We start from the raw sequence: 16,466 nt of genomic DNA on the forward strand, positions 1-16,466 counted from the left end.
GTGCATATGGTTCTGGATAATACATCTTTTTCTGCTGAGTTCTCTCTGCCCCAGGACCTCTGTCATCTGATGATGGTGGTACCTGGCCAGCACTCTGAAGTCAGAATGCAAGGAAGGAAAGGGCTGGATCTCATTGAAATCTTGATTTTTAAAAAATTCCTCCTGGTTTTGACTGGTGGTTTGGAGCCCATGAATGTTTTGTCAAGCTCCCTGGAGCTTACTGCAGCCACAGTCGTTGAGTTTTCCAGAAGACTGTAATGAGGAACCTGTTGGCTTGGCTGGACAAGCCGCTTTCACCGATTGTCTCTGTGCGTGGCTGGGAGCAGGAAGCCAGCCATCTTCTCCATATCTGGCACTGGCTTGCTCAACCCAGTTATGTTACTGAGTCTTACTGCATTCACCCCTGTGGTTATTCAACATCCTGCCTCTCACGTTTCCTCCCAGACCCCATTCAGCCTCCACCCGTCATTCATGTCCCAGTCCTGTAGCACCCATACAGCTCGCTGTATTGCTTACAGGACTGTCCAAAACTGGCCCGCAGCGTTCGCACGGGATCCCTTTTCCTATCTGTCACAAGTGCTCTGCTGCTCATCTCCTTCCTATTTGCAAGAGAATCAGTAAGGCTCCAGAAGAATTTCTTTGTTTGCTTTTCTCTCTGTCTTCTCTTGGAGTTGCACTAGACTCATTTGAAAAGTTCGGTGTTAGGTGTGACTGAGAGCCAGCCAGCCTAGACAGTGACATACAGGCGACTGAGAGCCAGCCAGCCTAGCCAGTGAGAAATGCATGGCCCAAGAAAAAAGGGGTAATTGGATGGCTTTGAGGTGGTGGTCTCATTTTGTCTCTTCTTGCAAACATTATGCATCATCTGTGTTGTACTTGAAGCTCTTCTTACAGAGCTGCAGAGAAGGAAGAAGCAACTTTCAAGTTGTGTCTGTGTTCACACCTGTTGCTATCAGCATGTCAACCTGGTGACACTGTTAGCACTGCAAGGCAGAGGTCTAGCACCACTTTGGGGATTGTTGATAAGCCTTTTTGGCTTTCATAACAGCAGGAGTAAACTCTGTCACATATAAATTATTCCAGACTAAGCTAGGAAGATGAGTGAGAAAAAGTGCAAGTTTGTCCAGGCAGAAGAGGAGGGAGTGCAAGGCCCATGGGTACTTAAACTGCCTCCTTTAGATTTTCTGTGATTATAAACAGCTTGTGTAGAAAGCGCTATAATCAATTCCAACTTTGCTTGTCATGTGATGCACAAAGTTACCTTTCCAGTAACTTTTTGCTCTGAACACATAACCAACAAGGCTGTAATCTTTCTATTTGGTATGCTAAAGGTGGGGTGTGGTTTGGTGGTTTTGTTTGAAGTAAGGAACCTGAAAGCATGGGGTACTTGGGTAGCAGAGTACTGTTGAACTAGGATGACTATTGTAATTGTAGAGCAGCTGCACTGACAGCAATGTTTTCACCACAAGTAAAATGAAGTCTTTGTGCAGTAATGTAGAATGCTGTCAAATCTGGAAAATATCTCTGTGAGTCTGCAGGCACATCAGCTGGAACCAGCTGAGATTACAGATCATGAATTGGGAAAATAAAAGATTTTTCCAGGATAGTTAGTTTGTAAAAACAGGCTGTATTTTACTCCTGATAAACAACAAATTCTGTTGCTGTTGGCTTGATAGACTGGTATTTAATTCTCTCCTGTTCATTGAGTGCAAGAGAAATTACTGAAAAATAAATTCAACAAACAAACCCAAAGAAAATCCATGTTTATCCTTTGAATCAAAGCAATTAAAAAAACCAACTGCTGCTTCTCTGCTCCTGGCCTGAGTCTTTTTCCCTGGGTTCAATTCGGAGCATGGGATCTAATGGGAGATGTCTGTGTTAGCTATAAAACTAATGTTTGGCAATTAGGTGAATCCTGTGCGCTGGCTGATAGCTGCCCTCTTGCTGAACAAGGAGGATTCCTGCACGGCTCAGTGCTGCACCTGTGTTGCTGATATGCAGATCAGGAGCCAGGACCCAACTAGATGAGGAAAAAAAGCCCAGCACAGCATCCTTGTGTTTTGAGAAATGCACTTTATTTTTTTTCCAGTAATATACTAGTATTTCTCTAAACTGGCTCTCTCAATCTTCTGACCTACCCATGGTACTAAGTGTAGGATACTGTTTACTGAGTTGTCAGGCTCTGGAATACTTGCATCTGTGTATGTGTAATGCATTGCATTCCCATGACAATTGCTGCACAGGCATTACAATGTATGTGTTTTTTCATAGACAAGTAATACTTGAGTGTTTAAACACCTTGGTGGTGTTACTGCTAAAGCAAAAGCTAATAATAAAGGGGAGAGAATTGTTTTGGCACAAAATGCTAAAATACAGCATAGAACTTGAAATGTTTCATCTCATAAGCAGAAGAGATCATCTCCTAAAGTCTTAAATCCCTTCTAATGTTTATGCCACCAAAATGGTAGGTATCCTTGGCATCAGAAGTTGGCATGAACATGTCAGAAGCTGAGGCCGCTATTCCAAGATGCCTGGATACTTCAGTCTGAAGCTGAACTAAATTGCTTCTTCCAGAAAAGAAAATCTTTAGTTAATTCACTAGCTGACTTTCAAGTCTGTTCAGCTGCTATTATCAGTTTTATTTCCTGAGTAAAGGTAGTTGATTTGCAATTGTTGTAAAAATGTATTCAGGGGGATTAGTTTCTTCTTGTTCTGCAGGAAGGGTGCAGATGGTAAACTTTCAGAAAAAGAAACATTTTCGCATTTATTGATAAATCATACACTGTAATACATTGAGATTGCTCTGATACATAAATAGTTCTTTTCCTCCCTTATTTTTCTCTTAGGCAGAAAACCTTCTACTTGATGCAGACATGAATATTAAAATAGCAGACTTTGGGTTTAGTAATGAATTTACGGTGGGTAACAAACTGGACACGTTTTGTGGAAGCCCGCCTTACGCCGCTCCTGAACTCTTCCAAGGAAAAAAGTACGATGGTCCTGAAGTGGATGTGTGGAGCCTCGGGGTGATTTTGTACACACTAGTGAGCGGGTCGTTGCCATTTGATGGTCAGAATCTAAAGGTAGATTTACAAGACGAAGGCTTGGGTTTTACTTTCAATCTCCCATGTCATCGGTAGGCTCACCTATTACAACTCTATTTTAAAGGAACTGAGGGAGCGAGTACTGAGAGGGAAGTACCGCATTCCATTCTATATGTCCACAGACTGTGAAAATCTACTTAAAAAGCTACTAGTACTGAATCCAATAAAAAGAGGCAGCTTGGAGGTAAGTAATTTCTCTTTCTTTTTCCCCTTTTTTTTAAGGGGGTGTATCAAATTATGAAAGAAGAAAATACAATAATTGCTTGAGACATACTTATTTTTCATTACAGGTCATTTATTCCTGTTTTAAGTGTTTAAAAGTGTTGTTAAGGAAATAAGGAAATATCCCAAAACCAGTACAGCTTGAAAATAGAAGTGTTATGGCATGGAAGTCTGACCTTAATTGCAGCTGACTAAGAAGTATCATTTAAGAGCATTTCAAAGTGCAAACTGCTCCCACTTGTTTGGGTCAGATAATGGAGATGGTTCAAAATGTGTGGCAAGCAGGACAAGATTGTAAATGTCTTCTGCTTGGAGCTTTAAAAAAAAAAAAAAAAGCAAAGAACCAGGCAAACAAAAAGGGGGAAAAAAAATCCCACAGAACCATCATCAGGCAGTGCCTTAAACATTTTTGATTTAACTTACCATTTCCAGGATGATTTTTTTGTTTTATTGCCATAATACAGATAAATATTAAAAACTATTTAAATTATAAATGAATTGCTAATAATTTCTGTTCACTTCATTCTTTTGTGAATAATTGGAAGATTAACATATATAATATTCTCTGTGTACCTGAGCTAAAATCTGTTTTGATTTCTACCGAGTTAGGATTTTAATTTTTTTTTTTGTTAGTAAATTAGTTTTTTTCTTAATGGTATGCAGAGGATTTCTATATGTAATTTCTAAGGTGTCTAAAAGGATCAGTGTTTTTATGGGGGTATTTTGTTAAAGTTTTTTGTGTTGAGCCTGTACTTGCTAGATAACTCTGGAGTTGATATTTTACAAGTAGTTTGTGTAGAGTTCACTCTAAATGCTGCTCTGTTCTGTGAATTCTTTAACAAGGAGAGATTTTTAAAAACAATATCTACTTACCATTGGGATGAAAGTGGAGCACAAGATAAATAGAATGGGTTCTAAATAGTGTTTCGGTGAGTTAATCACCAGTGACTTTTGTTTCATCTTTCTGTACATGATTGTGCAGCAGTGGATGTTGTTCCAGAGAATAAATCCCACTTAAGCAGCTTTTTGTTTGCAGTGGCATGCCTTATGCTTCCTGGCATGGATGCTACCTGTGCAAGGCAGCATGCATTCACTGAGCTCTGGCTGCATGCAGTTTATTGCAAGTTATATCTTATTCATTGTTGTCTAGAGGGTCACTTTTCCTGCGTTGTGTTTAAGTTCTAGGAAAAGAGATTTTCCTTCTATTGAACTTTGCTCTGGATTTTCAGCAGTTTCTGTTCAGATTTAATTTCACTTTCATTTTAGATCTTGTAATGTTATCCTGTTCCTCTAAAATTCCTTTCTGTCCCTGGAGTGCCTCGCTGGAATGGCATAGTTGTCAGATTGTATGGAAGACAGCGAGTGAACATTGTGTGACAAAAGGGGGGATATGGGGGAGTGGGATGTCTTGAGCCAGCGCCAAAATACTGATGATAACAAGCATTGATCACTATGCTAATCTGAGGGAGAGACATCACAAACTTAAAAGATGAATGTTCCTGAAATCATGTTTGTTTAATTAGAAAGCTATGATACATGGCTTGGAAAGAAATTATTTCTTCTGTCTGGAGACTTATAAAAATCCATATTTAGAATGAAAGTATATATTTATTAGAAGTTTCTAAAAGTGAAAAGACAGTGTCTTCTACAGTGGGGAGAGTTTTTGTTCATGCTTTGTCTTTTAATTACTGACTCAGTCCCAGCCCTATGTGAGTACCTATGTGTGTTTTTCCCTGATCATACAATAGGGAGTTTGTGAGTGACATTAGCAACAAAGCTGAGAGTGACAGTACCAACATCGTATGGAAAAGGCTTAAGACTTTTTTTCTGATAAGGACCAGGCAAAGTTTTATTATAAAGGTTTTTGTAGACTTTTTAATGATTGCAGCAGAGAGAAAATATTTTAGAAGCATGAGGATGTTGTAAAACAGTAAATCTTAACAAGAAGAGATAGGAAAAATGCATTGTCAGAAAACAGGATTAATCTCTCTTAACTGTCAGGATTTAAACAAATTCCTCCTTCCCATCCCAGATCTTCAATTCATTGCAAAGCAAACCTATGTGAAATTCCTACAGATTCATGCTTATCAAGGAGTAATAAAGCAAAAAAGTTTGAGACTGTCTTGAGCCTGGCCAGATTTTATTCAGTTGTTTTCCTGAAAATTAAGGTAAACATCAGCAATGATGTCTACTTGGTTGATCTTTAAGAAATAGTTTTGGTCAGATCTTTAAATACTCTGACCAAGGCTGATGTTCTTGAGTTGGCTGACTGGAAGCCCAGCTGAACTTAGACAGACGTAATATTGATCCTGGAATTGTATCACTTGTGTCACTTCAAAATGCTTCATTGTAAGAGCCTGTTTTAAGAGTTGTACAATAACTCAGTACACCTATGAGGTCATTTATTTAAAAGACAGAAGCTAACAAAAGTTTAGATATTTAACAGAGGGAAGCCTAGAGTAGATTCCATTGAACTACAGATTCACCTACTGAAGAGTGATTAGAAACTCTTTAAGTGGGGAACTGCCTACTAATTCAAGATGGATCAAGAATGGGAGGTGGGATTTGAGCAGTCCTGTCATCTAAACACCTCACAATGCTTAAACTTTAGATCTAATTAACAGTAACTTTAAAAAAAATGTAATTGCAGGTACTGCATAGTATTCTCTGGGGAATCTGTAATGTTGCTGCAAGGTCATAACCATAGTCTGCTGTCAAATAGACTTCTGCTGTGTGCCAGAAATGCAATATAGTGATAATGTGTTCACAATCCCTTCCCCTTTATCCCCTTCAAAAGCCAAAAAGTTTGAACAAATCCTTAAGTCACATTGTCAGCAAAATGTTAACTGGCCCAAGTACAAAGTTCTGTATTGTTCTTGTAAGGAAACAGCTATTTGGGTGTGTAATTTGTCAGCGGCGCTGCCTATAAAGAATTTGGTTATATTGGTGGAAACCGGAGTCTTTTGCTCTTTGTGAGAAATAACTTAATTTGGTGTTTGTGAGGCATATTTGGAGCCTGTGGGAAACTTGACTTGCTGGTACTTGTTTCACTCTTCTGTCAGTCCAGTGAGCAGTATTAGCATCTGTCCCTAAAGAGGCATGTGTGCCTCTTGCTGTGGGAGGGAAAATGTTTTTAGCTGCTTTCAAAAAGATGAGTATGGCTTTTGGGAGAAATTGTGGTGGTGGTTAGGGATTCCAGCTCATCAATCTTGCAGGTATATAAACCATCCAGACCATAGCAGAAGGAAATTTTTCAAAGAATGCAGGAGAAAATATTAAAGTAAATATCTGCATGGTGTAGAGACAGTTAAGAGGCAATTCTTCCTCCAGCCAAACTGTGAACTTACTTAGGTCAAGTGCAGTGAGAAGATCCATAGGAAAAAATGACCAGTTGGCATCACAGTCTTGAAACAAAAGACTGCAGGAAGCATTGGCATGTTCCTGAAATACCCCTTAGTTTCTAAATGCTTCCTTTGTTATTATTTGAAGGAGTTATTTCTTGTGATAAAGTTGGTATTGTAATAACATCTGGGGCTCTTACGATGGGCGCTCAGCAAGATGAGATTAAGAGGCTGTGGAAGTGAAGGGTACAGCATTGAAGTACTTTTGTGTCAGAAGTGCAGGCTTTTTCTGTCAGTAGTAGTTCTGGTATTTGGGAAGGAATGTATTGTAAAGGGTAAATAGTAGGGGGGAGTGAACTAATAGGAACAAAAGTATGTGATGGGTAAGAGAAGAAACTGAGGGGAAAAGTGGGAGGGAAATAACAGCATTCAGATAATTAGGAGTTATAAGTTGGTCTTCCCATGGATGTAATTAGGTGTGGTAAAGATTGTTTCGTTTCTCAGCAAATTATGAAGGATCGGTGGATGAATGTTGGCCATGAAGAAGAAGAACTGAAGCCATATACTGAGCCTGAACCAGATTTTAACGACACCAAGAGGATAGGTAAGATTTATAGAAGGATGTTGCATCTGAAGTACATAGAGAATCTGTATTTCAAATTTGATAACAGCGTTAAGTTTGACTTCTGAGATAAATCTCATTGTGCAAGTAAAATGTTTTCTTTTTATTTAAATGAGTAATCTCATTATAATGTCCTGCGTATAACTACTGTTGCGATTTCGCTGAGCTGACAGGACTCTGCAAGCTCAGCAAGAGTCAAATAAGATTACAGAATTCAACTAGCAGAAGGAAACATATTTTGCTATGAGGGCAAGTCTTTTTTATCCACTGTGGTCAGGGAAATGTACTATGCTGGCCCTGTATCCATTCATAGTTTCTGCTTGCCAGTGTTTTATTTTTTTGTTGAGTAACAATGAACTATGTTGAATAATATAGTTGAGAGTTTTCAGGAAGAAAACAATGAAAGAGGCGGGTTGTAGCCTTCTAGATTTTGAACAGAAAAGATGATGTTGGCTGAGTTGAAACCTCATCACCTATAAGTGGTTTTCCTATTTTAATTGTTCTTAAATTGTCAGTAAACCCAGGTGCTTACTCTGCTAATGTATCTAGGTCTTATTACTTTTAGACATTATGGTTACAATGGGCTTTTCAAGAGAAGAAATCCATGAATCTTTAGTAAACCAAAAGTATGATGAAGTCATGGCTACTTACCTGCTTCTAGGTAGAAAACCACCTGAAGTAAGTGCTGCTTATTTTACATCGTATGTTTTGGCCTTTTTATCTGGCTGTGTTGAGTATTCTGGTTGTCAGTGGTTTTATGAACCATTTTGTAATTATTTTTTTTAATTGCAATTGGTAACTTATTAATGTCTTTCCCTTTTCATATCTTCTTGAATATCTTCTTAGTTCCCTTATGAAGAAATAGATGGAATATGGTATCTTCACATTTACTTGTAAATAGGTTGAAGTGTTTTCTTAAAAAGCTAGCTGTTAATCTGAAGTGGCATGACTTAAGTGCTGAGTCATCTTCTGTCATGTGTTTACAGTTAAAACCTGAAATAGATACTTTGACTAGAGAAATTATTCTAAGTATTAAGATGTGATATCCTTTATTTCTTGGGAATATGCTCATCCTTTCTCATTTGTATACTACGTTATAGGGTTTTTTATTTAATAAATATTTGCATTGTAGTAATTTATAAATTTGTGATAGAAAAGCTTTTGACTGCTCTGGAATTAGAGGGATATATGGATCTTTCGGGACCCCTGCGATTTCCAAGAAATCAAGCTGTGACCAACCAAGGCTTTCTTTTTGAAGGAATTTTTTCCTGAGGCTGTGCTGGCCTGCCTTCATTTCCAAGATAGAGTAGATCTGATACATTTTCCCACAGCATTCTGAACCAGAATTCCCTTGTGATGGCAGAGGCATGGAGGGAATCTGTCTAAATTTGGTTTGATTCAAACTTCTTGTAAGAGGATATTTGTCTTTTCCACTGCTCTTACTTAAAACTCATGCTTCTTAGACATTGGCAAGGCAGTAGCTGAGTTATGTACCTTGTAAAGATGTGTTGGTGGCCATAAAGAATCCTTGAATCAGTAGTACTTGCTCTTTTAGCCCTCCTGACTCAGTCCAATGTGTTTTGAAATTGTGTGAAGCTATAAATGTACTCTAAGCTCAAAAAAAAAAAAAGCACGGGGGAGCCACTCTTAGGTTTTAAAATAGCACAGGTTTTGTTACTGTTAAGATTCTTCTGATTTTATTTTGAGCGTTCGTTAATTTCTTAGCTTTAACTGTGTGATTTTCAAAGCACATTAAACACAGGTGAAGTGATAGAATTTATCTTGAAGAAAACTAAACTCTGAATACAAGTTTAAATTGGAAAAAAATGCCTTTGTCCGGAACTTGTTCAGTTCACTATGCCATAAAAGCACCAGTAATATTGAATTTCATTCATGGTTTGAAAAATCCATTTTCTTGCAGTTTGAAGGAGGCGACTCGTTGTCCAGCAGCAACCTGGGTCAAAGATCTCGTCCTAGCAGCGACCTCAACAACAGTTCTGTGCAGTCTCCTGCTCACCTGAAGGTCCAGCGGAGTATATCAACTAACCAGAAACAACGGCGGTTCAGTGATCATGGTGGGGATGACATTCCAACAAGTAAAGTAACACACACAATTTAAGTCTGAATGTGCAGTGTCTTGTGAACCTGGCAGGTCCACCACTCTGTGCATTTGTTGTGTATCTCGTTGTGCTCTGCTGTGATGCTTTTATTTGTACCAATGCTTCTGTGGTAAATCTGGGTCAGTGTAACTTAGGGATTTAATTTTTTTGGACTTGTTACTTGATTGACTTACTAAATGAGAGCTTGAGGATGTTCCTGTTTAGGAAATAATGGCAAAATATTGGTCTGGATAAACTCAAAGGCTGCAAGCAGTACATTGAGAGTTGGGACCAAAATGTTTCCCAGAGAACAATTTTACAAGTTATTCAGGAAACATTTTCAGGTGAAAAGTGGTAAAAAAAGAGTGCGTATTTAAAATGTTAAATGAAAGGTGAATTTTTTTTCTTTCCTCAGAGAAATATCAAACTACTAGAAGTATTTCTAAATTGTTAGGCCCATTTCTCTGTCTCATTTATGTTCTTTCTTTTTTTTTTTTCTCCAATACTTTTTTCCCTCTCTATATGTGTGGTGTTGGGTTTTCTCAAAAACAACCAAAAAAGTAGCCAATATTGTGAAGATCATCAGCTGATGTAATTTTATTTCAGAGGAATGAGGGTTGGACTTAGATGATCTCCAGAGGTCCCTTCCAATCCCTGCTGTTCTATGATTCTGTGAATGTAAAATTCTACAGATGGGGGATTTGTGCCAAAGCATTTTAAAGAATGATGAGAAGGGAAGAACTTTCATTTTTTCCAAGTGTAAAGATGGTTTTAAACAAAATGGTTCTAGGACTTTCAGAGGGGGAGAGATCTTTCATAGTGTTTAGATGAAAAGATATGTGGCAAAAAGTACTAAAAATATAATTTAAAAATCATCCTCTAATTCCTTTTTTCACAATATTGCACAAATTTTATGGTTTGAAAATGAAAATAAAAGTACTCTTCTAGGTTTTACATATGGATATGAAACACAAACTAATTCTGAACTGCAAACTGGTAATGAAGAAAAAGTAGGTAAAAAGAGCATTGGCTGTCGAAGCTCAGTTTAATACGTTGGTGCTGAGTTTGCCATCATAGTTATTCAAATGCTGGTTTTGGATTTAGGGAATTATATTTAGACTATTTTGGCCAAGAAAAATGCAGTGATTATTTTTAGTTATTTATTAATACTGTTTTTATTTGGCAGTTGGTCCTTCAATTCCTCCCGCTGTGTCATACACAAAGAGGGCGCAGGCAAATAGTGTGGAGAGTGAACAGAAAGAAGATTGGGACAAAGATGTCTCACGCAAACTTAGCAGCACTACAGTGGGATCCAAAGGAGAGATGGCTGCAAGTCCACTTGTGGGTCCAGAAAGAAAGAAATCAACTACAGTTCCCAGTGTGAGTGTGTGTGCTTTTGGCTTGTTATATTTATTTTTCCCTATTTAAAGAAAATCTGCAGCATAAGGTTACTGTAGACATAATGATTACTGAATAAGCCACTAAGTCTATTTCTGGTAACTTTTACTGGCAGACAGAAATAGGCTGCAGTGGATGTCTTATTTTAAAAGACTTTCCCTTCCCCCCACAACTTTTTTGAACACTAACATAACATTAAGCACAGGAAGGGCTACACTTGGGCAAACTGAAGATCTGTCAAGACAAATAGTGGATATTTGAGGAAAGAACATAAGAACAGACTTGTCATGGAGTGCACTTTTCCTGGTTGCTAATGCTTGTCTATCTACAAGGAAGTCAAGGGACTTCCCGAATCAGATATTTCATCTGAATAATCCAACGTAATATCCCTCATGAACTTTATATCTGTAAATTTGTCTGATTAGCTTTCTAAAACCACTTCATTTTGGCCTTCAGAAATGCGGTGAAGGGGAAGAACCCATTTATTCCCTGGAGTTTGGGCCTCTTGATGTTATGAGTTAGAACCTCGTTCTTGTATTAAAAAATTAAGTATTTGCTATTTCTTCTGTTACGATATCATCCATGGTTTTGTAAACTGCTGCCATACCACTGCCTCAGACATCTTTGTTCCAGATAGGACAGTCTGTCTTTCCTATTGTGACTGCATCTACTTTGCCTCACAGAAGTCCATGTGTAGTAGTATCGGTATTTAGGATACACAGGGAGAAAATATTGCGTAGTGTTTAAACAGCTACTTGCTTTCTTGTAAGGGGAGGGAAAAGCACATGTGAATCTCAAGGGTATTTTTTGCTATTTAAGAGACATGCTGTATTAAATACAGAAACTCTACCCTTCTTTTAGTATGGTAGATGGGCAGCAGGAATTCTCATTGTCCTTTGGGATTCTATGTGCTGCCTCCCATCTTGGATATTCTGGGAAGATAGTACACATTTCTGCTACAATTCTCTTCAAACAAAACATGTTCAAGTTCATTTAACTCTTAACGCTCTGTAGGCTGTGTCTGAAATGCATTTGCAGATGCTTTAAACATTTTATTTTATTCTATTTTATTTTGAAGTAGAATTTTTCCCCCTACAAAGTCTTTGAAATTATAGCTGTGTGGATTGTATGCAGGAACTTCAAGTTTTCTAAGATTGGATTTCATATCTGCACTTTCCCAAAACTATATTGCCCCAAAGCTGATTACAGTCATGTGGTAAAAGCAGATATGTCAAAAGCATTTCTCTGCTTTGTGAGAACTAATTAAATGGAGTGTCTTTGCTATGAAGAATGAGAAATTGATTTTCTTGCTAATGGCAGCTTCAGTATTTGTACATTTTTAGCTCTGTTACTATTTTTGGGGACTTTGTGAAAGGTTTTGTGATGGGCACAATTAAGGAATAGAGGTGTCTGGTATTCCAACAGTAGTTCAGGTTGAGCAGCTTACACAAAGAAGTTTGGGTGGTTTTTTTTTTAAATTAAGACATTTAAAATCAACACAGCTACTTTAACATGGATAACTTCAAAATACTTTGGTGTGACTTTGAGGGCAACATGATGTTAGGGAAGGCAGTATCTCTTCAAAACATATTTATCACCTTCAGTCACATTAGTAGATATTAATTTCAGAATCAGCTACTGCAGATGTTGGTCTTTCTTAGGACTGGCTTCGAAACAGTTAATTCAGTAGCCTGCACGGGGTGATACTAATGCTGAAAAACTGTTGAAGAGGGAGACAGAAACACACACTAAATCTTGAAGAGTTTGTGTCGTCCTACAGTACCCAAGTGTGTAGTGTATTTGGAATCTTTTGCCAGCATGCCTCAGTGTGTAATGTTAGTGCCTTGCAAATCGCTCCCACGCCTAATTCAGCATGTTGGACTGTAGCAAAACCTGAAAATCATATGTCCTGTACTGAAAGTGAGTCTTCAGCAGCTAACCTGTGCATGGCAAGGGGGAGGAGGAGAATGCAGATATTTTATGAAGCGTGTGCAAACTGAAACTAGTGAGAGAAAGACAGCTCCATTGATATTCATTGCTACAAGACCTATTTCCCATGTTCTCTGTGTCATAATTTCTGGGCTGACTTGGCAAGATTGGTAGTTTTTCTCTTGAGAGCTCTTTTGACAGGGGGCAAACAGTAAGGCTGGAGCTGCAGTTGGCAATTTAATCTGCACAGGGAAGCTGTTCAGCCAGATAGATGTGTTCTCTGGCATTCCAGTTGGTTCCTTTGATCCCAGAGACAAATAATTCAGTAACACAGTATATGGGAATTGCATAGTAATGCTTACTAAAGCAAGTGTTGGCAAAATGACATTTCTCTACATTTTCTTTTAGCATACACTAATGAGATGTTGAATGAGCTATTGGAAAAAATAGCTGGTGATGTAAATGATTTGTGTCAACAGATGAACATAGTAACATTTGAAGACACAAGGAATATACACAAATGGCTGAAACTGTTACTTTGATTTGCTTCCAGTGCTTACAGTTTTGTGCAATGTAATTTAATTTTAGTCTCAATTTTCTTCTAGAATAACGTATTTTCTGGTAGTGGAATGACAAGGAGGAACACTTACGTTTGTGAGCGTTCTTCAGACCGCTATTCTGCAATACAGAATGGGAAGGACAACAGGTATTATTCAACTTTCCTTGCTTATTAATTTGAGTACAAGAACTTTGGCATAGAAGTAGTAGGTTAGGCAATTAATCAATACCATAAAGAAGCATGTTGTAAAAAACATAGGTCCTACTGTAAGTTTTCATCTTGTCTCCTGTTGACAAGTTTGTGTGTAATGAAATTTATAACAAAGTGTGTAGATCTGCCTTTGCCTCTTTTTTTATGGAATCACATTTATTACCAAGTTCCAACAGAGTGAAGTATGCTCATGTAGGCAGTTCTGCTGTGGAGACATTCAGATGGGTCATCCTAACAGTGTAGCATGATCCTTTCGTTTCTCCTAGTAATCACTCAAAAAGTTAAGAGTTGTTGATCCTTTTCAAGATCACTTTTTGGCCTAAATAATATTTTAGTAGTGATGGGGGGGGGTGATAATTGTGCCTGATTTAGTATGTTTTGTTCAATGCTATTGTATTTAACACTGCTGTGCTTACTTTTTCTGAAGTGTGTTCTTTTTCATCCTTTGTCTTAGTTAACCCCCATATCTGACTGAAAAATCAAACACTGGTTTTAATGGAAACTAATCATAACCGGGATTTGGTTTTGGCTTTTTGTTTAAAGCAATAGATCCTACTCTGATTTTGGTTTAAACTAGTTAAATAAAACAAGGTAAAGTGAAGAACAAAAATCCCTACTGTGAAATAACATAATGTAGTAATGATGCATTTAATTTTGGAAATAGGAAAAAGGCTGCTGAGCTATATTAAAATTACGAACTATGGAACATTTAAAGTTGAGTTATTTAGGTTGATTAAGGAGGTATTTTAAAAAGCACAAAACTAATTTTCAGTATCAATTGCACGTTACTAGATGGATGTTCTCAAAAACATCTTTCCTTTTTTTTTTATACTGTTTAAAATGTTTAAACAACTTTTGTAACAATCATTTTTTTGAAAAAGAAGATAGAATGATGTTTAGATTTAGGGTTAAAATATATCCTAAAATAGATGTTTTCTGATGTCACAAAGAGTCAAGTTTTTCTTTGAACAGATTTACTAACAAAAACACTGTAAAGAACTGGGATTTTATTTTGAAGACTTCCATTTTACAAGACTTTTAAAAATTATTTTCCTATAGTATTGGAAAGACAGCCAACTCTTAATGCCCATTCCTTTCATCAGTGTAATGACTGTGCTCAGTTCTGAAAAATGAAGGAGAAGAAATTTTTTTTTTGCCTTTCCTACCATACATTCGTTGTGCTGCAATTCACTGTGGACTTGGTGTAGCAGGACGTCTTGTGTCATCATGTTACTCATCCAAAATCTTTGTACCTCTTTGCTACAGATATTTAGCTTTGGGACTGTTGATGGCAGTTTCATTTATGCTTGTAGGGTCATAGCTGTAGTTTGGTTTAAGTCATTTGACTTTTGTATTAAAAATGAACAATGTGGTAGTTCTGCCGCTACTCTCATCCCTTCCTTGCCACTTACGCAAAGCAGAAATAAAAGCATGGGTGGAAGGAACTGCATCTTGAAAGGGCTGGCTCAGCCTAGCAGTGGCTGGGATAGAGGGCTGCTACAGAAGGTGAATATCTTTGTGTGAAACAGTGTGAAACATTTTCTTTGCCTTGTCAAGGAGCTGCAGGGTGCCGCTCTGCAAGGCTCTGGAAAGGGCCTTTCCTTGCCTGAGGGGAGCACTGCCTTCTTCCGTGGGTCTTGGGCAGACTTCTATATCATGGCTCTGTTGGAGAAGTAAGCTCCTGAGTGAGCTTTTATAGCTTTTCAAAATTTGACTTCACTTTCAATGCTTATTTGAAGGCAGGTTGAGGGAGTTTTGGTTTTCATGTGCCAGTAGGGATTTAATCTTTTGGAAGATATCCAACATGGCAGCCCCAGGTACTGATAACCAGAGGATTTTTCAGATTGCAGTGCTATGACTGTGGCATACTAACATTCTTAAAGGTATTGAAGATGTCTTTCAGAAATCAAATAAAATTTTGTGCTGCTGAAGAAGTGTAGTAGCCATGTAATAAGAAAAGCAATTCCACATACATAACATTCCAAGGGGCTGCTGTGATAGAAAACAAAATGGTTAGAAATACAGGCATGAGGCTACTGATGTTTTGTTTGTCTTTCATTGTTCCTTAGTGATGTAATACCTTTAACTTTTTAATAGCTGAAGACATTTGGAGAACTTAATCGGAATAGAAAGGATTTCTTTCTTCCTCTGCTGAGAACTTTGACCGTTTACCAAAAGTTCAAAATTGGCGTATAAGGGAGGAAAATAATAATTCAGAATTGCTGTTGTGGCTCTAGAGTGTTTGCTGCCTGTTGACCTTCTCTTCCATAGGTTTCTGATGGACCTACCTTTCCCTTACAACACTGTGAATATGTCCAGACATATACAGCTTAGTCCTCTAAAAAACAGTCACTTCCAGGTGATAATATGACAGCACTTCCAACTGTTTCAAGTTTTAGGTGATTTGGGGAGTTCTAACTGAAAATAAGAGTATTCTTAAAAAGAGAGTCTGTTTAAATGATTTCAGTCTCTTGCAGATGTCTTTTTCAGTACTTTTTACTGTTACCATGTACTCTTTGTAGTCATTCCTTTGAATAATGCGTGTGTAAGCTTTCATCTTGGGAGGAATGAAAAGGCCTAATTTAAAAAATATGGTGATTTGATTTATGGATGAATGTAACTTTCTCAGAATTCAGTATTCTTTAGCTGACTAAGGCAGCCGGCTCACTGCTGGTTATTTAATCAGCACTTGGTATGTTATGAAAGGGGAAAAATACTTGTTGTTTTCTATGGGGTTTCACACTAACTGTTTTTTTCCATTTTCATTTGTCTATCCCTCCTGCCTTGCTGCCGTGATAAAAGCCTAACAGAAATGTCTGCAAGTAGTACGTCTTCTGCAGGCTCTACAGTAGCATCTGCTGTATCAACACGGCCTCGACATCAAAAGTCCATGTCTGCCTCTGGTCATCCCATAAAAGTCACACTGCCAACCATCAAAGATGGCACTGAAGCTTACCGACCAAGGTAGGACATCGATTGTTA

General features: G+C 37.8%; 1 protein-coding gene across 6 annotated transcripts in view; it reads left to right on the top strand.

Moving 5' to 3' along the window:
- Window positions 1–16,466, top strand: part of MARK1 (microtubule affinity regulating kinase 1) — a 58,165-nt gene that overhangs the window by 33,701 nt on the left and 7,998 nt on the right. For 4 of the 6 annotated variants that reach the window (XM_084262236.1, XM_084262238.1, XM_084262239.1 and 1 more), the window contains 8 exons: window positions 2,847–3,083; window positions 3,169–3,288; window positions 7,172–7,271; window positions 7,855–7,967; window positions 9,211–9,364; window positions 10,575–10,768; window positions 13,321–13,421; window positions 16,287–16,448. In XM_084262236.1, coding sequence (XP_084118362.1) covers window positions 2,847–3,083; window positions 3,169–3,288; window positions 7,172–7,271; window positions 7,855–7,967; window positions 9,211–9,364; window positions 10,575–10,768; window positions 13,321–13,421; window positions 16,287–16,448 — 1,181 coding nt within the window. Of the gene's footprint in view, window positions 1–2,846; window positions 3,084–3,168; window positions 3,289–7,171; window positions 7,272–7,854; window positions 7,968–9,210; window positions 9,386–10,574; window positions 10,769–13,320; window positions 13,422–16,286; window positions 16,449–16,466 lie in introns of all 6 variants that reach the window. The other 2 variants (XM_084262235.1, XM_084262237.1) reach the window with 1 other exon arrangement.

The sequence above is a fragment of the Gallinula chloropus genome, assembly GCF_964237585.1.
Source record: "Gallinula chloropus genome assembly, chromosome: 3".
NCBI lineage: Eukaryota > Metazoa > Chordata > Aves > Gruiformes > Rallidae > Gallinula > Gallinula chloropus.